Source organism: Siphateles boraxobius, unplaced genomic scaffold (genome assembly GCF_051911475.1).
Source record: "Siphateles boraxobius isolate OS27281-9 unplaced genomic scaffold, OSU_SipBor_1 33, whole genome shotgun sequence".
Lineage (NCBI taxonomy): Eukaryota > Metazoa > Chordata > Actinopteri > Cypriniformes > Leuciscidae > Siphateles > Siphateles boraxobius.
The window spans coordinates 768,006-775,000 of NW_027508953.1; the positions used below are offsets into that span (position 1 = coordinate 768,006).

The 6,995-nt window shown below is 37.3% G+C and overlaps 1 protein-coding gene across 6 annotated transcripts in view; it reads right to left on the reverse strand.

Moving 5' to 3' along the window:
* Positions 1 to 3,638: 3,638 nt before the first annotated feature.
* The window catches only part of runx1 (RUNX family transcription factor 1), a 70,073-nt gene continuing 66,716 nt past the window's right edge, over positions 3,639 to 6,995 (reverse strand). For 5 of the 6 annotated variants that reach the window (XM_077194836.1, XM_077194834.1, XM_077194832.1 and 2 more), the window contains one exon: positions 4,960 to 5,962. In XM_077194836.1, coding sequence (XP_077050951.1) covers positions 5,460 to 5,962 — 503 coding nt within the window. In that variant the 3' untranslated portion in view covers positions 4,960 to 5,459. Of the gene's footprint in view, positions 5,963 to 6,995 lie in introns of all 6 variants that reach the window. The other variant, XM_077194837.1, reaches the window with a different exon arrangement.

Sequence of the window (6,995 nt, forward strand, 5' to 3'; positions counted from 1 at the left end):
TGACCAGGGTGATACTTCAAAATAATTGTGTGTTTACATATCATGAACAGAGTCTGTTGTCTGAGTTCAAAAACTCTGCATCACAAATTAATCAGAAATTGAGAAATTCAGGTTTAAATAGCTGTATTGGCATGGTAAAAAAGGCTTTACATTGACAAAGTTGAATCAGGCAGTGATTGACAGCGCTCTGGTCCAATGGCATCGGTCATTGTCTGATACAGTACTTTTTGTACTGTAGGCTACACAGTACAGATACTGTACAGTACTCTAGCCCAATGTTGTTTGGGGTGGCTGGAGGGAATATTATCTAATCGAAGCAACTATGATCTAATCAAAGACATAATCATATGTAGATAAACAAGTCATGTAATGATTGGGCTAACAGTTGAATCAAGACAACACTGTATAATGTTATGGGTAAAAACTAACAAAAAAAGACTTACCACGAGTATCCAGTATCCTGATAGTGACGATGACTAATGATAATGATATCATTCGTCTGTAGGCTACTATTCCTTCAATAAGAAATCATCTCAACAATATAGTGTACCAGCAAATAAATACAGATACAAACTTAATATCAGTAAAATGAAATAGAAAGCTGCGCTTACAGACGCTCACATTCAAACATGTAAACAACACCGACGTCTTCACTTCCAGGTCACGAAGCTGTCAATCAAAAACTCAGTAGCCAATGAGAACACTCTGCTACTAGCCCCGCCCCCACGAGAGATATGTGTCAGAACTGCGAACGAAAACTCAGGGAGCGTAAACGAAAACTTCAGAAGCGTAACTGAAAACTCTGGAAGCGCATTTGTAAGTTCAGATCAGCGAACGAAATATGAGAAATAGTTAGCAAAACATTCTGTGTATTAAGAACGAAGTAAAAAAATGTACCCGCGATTTATTCTTTTTCAGTTTCAAAGTTATTTTTTTCAGTTTCAATTTATATTTTCATCAGTTTCTTGAAAAGTTACGTTCATATTGGCACAAAAGTAATTCCATAATTTTCACAGCGATCTTGCGTATGAATGAACGGCTCATTTTAAAATCTTCCTGGTCTACTGACATTTGTTAAGACATCTCCTTTAAACATTACAATCCTCATGATAACTTTCGTTAACTTTACATTACGTAAATCCACCATAAAAGCTAATTTACTCCTGGACAGCAATGCCATAGAGATACACAGAGCGGGAAAAAACGGAAGTTCAAAGACACTTTTTATTGCGCGCTTGTTTCTTTGCCGCACAAGGTCTATTATGAGATGAGTGTGTGTAGTATGAATGAAATACGTACTACATTCGCCATGTTGTCAATATCATGTGACCAGGGCTTGACATTAACTTTTTAAACAAAGTTACTAGCCTATGCATTTTCACTGGCCACAATTTTGACATCGATACCATATAGGTGAAAACTGGCATATAGCTATTTTAAATATTATCTCATAATTTGGCAGACGATATATTAGGCTGCTGTCACTTTAAGACCTGACGTACGGATCCATTATACTGTTACACATGCGTTTTCTTTCTCAACTGTTTATGTTCACTTAAAACATGACCGACTGCGTTTACGTGAATACTCACCAAGACCGGCATTTTGACATTATTTTGTGTGTATTTGACATTTTTGACTGTTTAAGTGCAATAAAGAGTGGAAAATACCTAAATTTCTGTGCAGAAAATCTGCGGGAATGAGTAAAATCATGCACAGCTGAAATTCAAGCCCTGTAACAGCAACAATATTCATCCAGAGCAAATGAAACGAGTGAGTGAGAGCAAGCGGGTCGGAGAGATGAGAGAGAACTGACTTTTTTTCACAGCAGTTTTGAGAAGAAAATATTCAACGATGGCATTGACTTATGCATTTGCACATGGTTTGTCTTAAAGCATATTAAAAACACCACATAGACATAAACAACATTAAAATATTGATTTTCACCAAAGGTGGATTTAACATTATTTTATTTATCTGATGTATTGAAGAGATGTTTTTGAAGGATATTGGTTTACTTGTGCTCTTTTTGAGCACTTGAGATTAACTGAGATGTGACGTTTAAGAGGCAGTTGTGTCGACTTTGATTTACTGCAATTTTAAGGTGTTGTTTATTTATTTTTTAGAAAATAAACGTGATTGCTTTCCTCATAAATCAACTGTTTCTTGTTTTTCATCTGCATGTCTCTTAGGTGTTGAAGACTATATAATTTTTGAGCCTACGTTCAGTGTGAGTAAAATACTTCAGTACTGATAAAATACTGAACGTACAGATACTCTTTGGCCTGGTTTCACAGACTGGGCTTAGATTAAGCCAGGATTAGGCCATAGTTCAATTAGGACATTTATAAACATTACTGGTGTGCATCTTGAGACAAAACAATTAGTTGGGGGCTTTAAGCACATAAATAGGTAATTTCGCGCAAATTCATCTAAAAGCGCAAAATTTGGCACAGATGTAGCTCAGGTCATACCGAAATGATTTAACTAGGGCGCCGGAGCCAAGATGGCGGCCAAACCCAAAATGGCCGCTGCTCGAAAAGGGTTCCGGCTATAACTTTTGAGCCACATGAGTTACAAATACAAACTTGATATGTTTTTCAGCTTAATTGATCATGGGAAACACATAGGAATGTTATATTTTTGACCCAGTATATCTGGACCCCTTGATCCTCCAATTCCAATATGGCCGCTGTCCAAAAAAGCAGTTTGGGCTGTAGTAAGGGGCCTTACACCCCATTGTTTGTGCAAATTCATCTACAAGCACCAAATTTGGCATAGATGTAGCTGAGGGCATACTGAAATGATTTAGCCAGGGCGCCCGAGCCAATGGTCCCTGAAACCAAGATGGCGCCCAAATCCAATATGGCCGCCTCCTGAAAGGGATTCGGCTATAGCTTATAGGCTACTATACTATAGGCTATAGCTAAAACATGCATTTTATTCTGGGACTAAGCCTTTTCTGTGAGACTGGGGGTTTGACTTCTACTCGAGTCATATTGGTGACTTGTAACTTGTAACGGAGCCGTTTTCATTGTAATGTATCTGTACTTTTACTCAAGTATGGTTTTCAGGTATTACACCTCTCCCTATATACTCATTATTATTATACATTAATAATATTATTGATTTAATTGCACAGACACTATTGGATGAGAACAAAATCTGAATTGAGATGGATAATGACTCTAACTTTCTCAGCATGGACAGTTATTGAGTTGAATAATGACTGTTCTTCTGCTTTATAACTGAATTGAATTGATGAATTTTGCAACAATGACAGTTATTGAAGCAAAAAGTTTGAGTGCTTTAATAGCAACTTTGTTTTAACTAAAACTGTTTAAAACTGATTTTTTTCAAAAAAAAAATCTAATTATAAAAAAAAACTAATTCTAAGATTTTAGAAAACTAGATTTTAACATTTACTTGTTGCAAATATGCTGTTGCAAAATCTGCTTGGTGAAAAAATACTATGGTATTACCACATTTTTTGTACCATTGGACAGTTTCTTTAAATACAGTATGTTTACTTTGGAGCAAGTCATGCTATATGAATCATCATGATAGTGTTTTGCAGGTGATTTTGAAACGACGCACACTGAACGCAGTAATAAGAAATAAAGACACCACGCACTGTATAGAAATAAGCAGTTTCTTCACAACAAAGTGATATATTCTCCAAAAATTTTTTGAAAAGGGACAAAAACAAAAAAAAGCTGCATTCCAGAAGGTTTTGCTTGTTTCACAATTGTGGAAGTTGAGAACGGTGTCGTGTGTCAAACCACTGAAGTCATTTACAATCTATTTACACAAGAAATCATGTTGTGATTCTTCCATCCAGCCAACAGTCAAAGCATCGCATGACAGCATGTGACAGTGATGCGCTGTAAATCTTGCAGAGAACGACCGTGAAAGGCAGTGACCGGGAGATGTAAAGAGTCAAAAGTCTGTTTAAACTCTTAGAAGAGGTGTGTGTTGGAGATGGAGATGGAGCGGGAAACTTTCTGGGCGTCTGTTGACCAGTTCAGCCAGTTCATTAACTTTAATCAATCCAGTCATGAACGGATCACACTGCAGACTCTACAGACCCCAAACACACTCTACGCAAGTCTATGAATGCAAACGCTTCCCAGATACACAAGATCAATTTCATTCATCATTACATTGGGAAATGTGTCAGAATGCAATGAAATGGACGATATCGATATCGATAACAAAAAACGTTAGTGTAAATCGTCAGTTTTCTCAGATCAACTACAGTTACGGTGAAGTTTAAAGAAAACAGAGCAATTTTAAGTTAGTTAGTTGACATATATATATATATATATATATATATATATATATATATATATGCATATATATCCTCTACCTGAATGGAATATTAAATAGAGATCAATTGATATTGTTTGCCGATATTATTATATTATTATCTAGTGTTTGAACCAATATTTGAATTACTTCTTTAATTATTATTGTCAAAAAGCAGAAATAAAACACTGTAAAAAAATATGATCAATAAGTTATGACAAGTTTTTACATTGCTTTAACTCAACAAAATAAGTTAAGCAATTTTAAATTTCAACTCATTTTTTTAAAGTCAGTTTAATGTAATTTTATTTGATGAGTTAAACATGCAAGTTGAATGTACTTAAGAAATTTAAGGCAGCAACTTTTAAATATTTTTTTACAGTGAATAAGCAACCAATACAAAACATAAAATGCATTATGAATATTTTATTAAATATTTAAATTTATGGCATTATGCATATAGCATTATGTTTATGCAAAGTTATTTTGCATGTTTGCATCAGCTAGCTGAATGTAGCTGAGTATCAGATGATACTATTTTTATTAAGTGTCTGTTAACCTAACCCATATTCATTTAAATATTTAATTATTGTCAATATAGCAAACATAACAAGTAATCATTACAGTACAATTGTACAATATTTGTAATTATTTTTAATTTATGGAATATACAATTATTTTTATGCAAAGTAGTTTTGCGACCTATAGATGGTGGTGTTGCGTGGAGAACTGTTATTCTTTAGCGAGATGCATTTAAATACTTGTGTAGAGTGTGTTTCTGGCCTAATATAGTGAGGTTTTCCTTGATATGAAACACAGAGGCAGTTTGCTGGACGGTTGATAAACGTACAGTGATGATGTGACGAACAACATGAATAATAATAACAACAACAATAATTTTAATAATAATAATAATACAAACTATCCACTTTAAAAACAAACAAACAAGCGAGTCTCATGCTGAGCCGTGATAAAATCCGTCCTTTGAGTTTAATGTTCCAATCAGAAACCCCCTCGTTCAGCTGCCCGCGTCCCATTGGTCAAACCGACTGTCCTTCAAACGTCAATCTGGCCTCCGGCTGACATGCAGGTTAAGAGCTTTACTCATCAGTACATGTCAAATATCTCAGAGTAACAACTTTTGTTGCATGTCAATACGGCCTCCAGACGGCTTCGACCGACATGCTAGTTGGCGAACTACTGTGGCTTCCCTCGGCCTCGACCACGCCTTCGCTCTGATTGGGCAGCGACGGGTGCAGGAGGGCGGAGCCTGTGGAGGCGTTGGTGCATGGCGGTAAGATCCGCGGTGGCGAGCGCTCTCCTCCCGGCATCATGGAGAACTGGTACGATCCGGCGGCGCTGCTGTAGTACAGGTGATACGGGGACGAGCCGGCCTGGAACGGTCCCGCCTGAGCCTGCGAGGAGCCCGCGGGATACGCCGGCGGGAGGTACGTGTGGTAGCGTCCCGCGGGGCTCGTCATAGCCGACATGCTGATGCCGATGGCGTTGGTGACGGGGGTGGGGGTGTAGGTGAACGGCCCGGTCGGGTACGGCACGCGCGGGTCCGAGAAACGCCCGTCCGGTAGAGAGGGGAGCGAGGGGAAGGAACGATCCAGGCCGACGCGAGGATCAGTGAACGCCGTCAGATCGGGACCTGCAGGAAAACAAAACATGTGCTCAGATCGATGCTATGTTTAACACACGAATGAGTCGCTAGTTGTCATCCAGTAGTGAATGAGGAGCAGCTCAGGAGTCTCGTTTATAAAACGGTGTTTAGGATCTTAACTAAAAGTGTGCGTGCGCCCGAAAGCCAAAAATGACGTATGCCAAAAAAATATTCAGACTTATAAAACCGTGCGTCCGCCAGAACCTGCGCAAAATTCCCTTTATAAATCCCAGTCAGCGGAAGATTGTGCGCACATGCGTCTCCACCCTGAAATACTCATATATAGAGCCTCGTTTACTATGCATATCCTCATCTGCATATCATTTGCATATGCATATTCATCCACGTGATACCATGTTTAACGGTACAAGACATTAGGAAAATATGAGATACGGATGTGCGTCACATTACATTGCTAAAAATCATTTAGTAGCCTATCCTTTCCTTGTTTACGAATAAATAAATCAAGTATTATAAAATACATTTCAGAGAAGGTTTTTCTCAATCTTTTCCACCGGCCAAATAGTATTTTTAATGGCTTTATATTTTTAATGGAAACAGATATTGTGCATTATTAATCATTATTTACACAAAAATATTTTCTCAGACTATTAATTCTGCTGTTATCATGCGCTAAGCAAACCTCGCTGTATTTAAACATTAAAACACAGCATGCCACAGGCAAAGTGTTCAAAAGCAGCGCATCCACTACAAATATTTCTATTTATTAGAATATAAAAATGCTGTAACTTCTCGGTTATTATTTCATGTATTTTTTAAGTGCTTAACTCCATTAATGAAAATGGCATATTTAATCTAAATGTGTATATCAGATGTAAAACATAGTTTAAATGATTCTTTTATTTATTTAAACTGTTATTGTGAAGATGCATTGTATGTATGATTAGGACTCATAATGAAGATTTAAAGTGGCTCAGAGTTTGCATGTAGGTTTTTCTATAAATCACAACTTGTGCATGTGAAGTGGCGTACGCCTCTTTCAGGACCTGTTTTGTGCGAC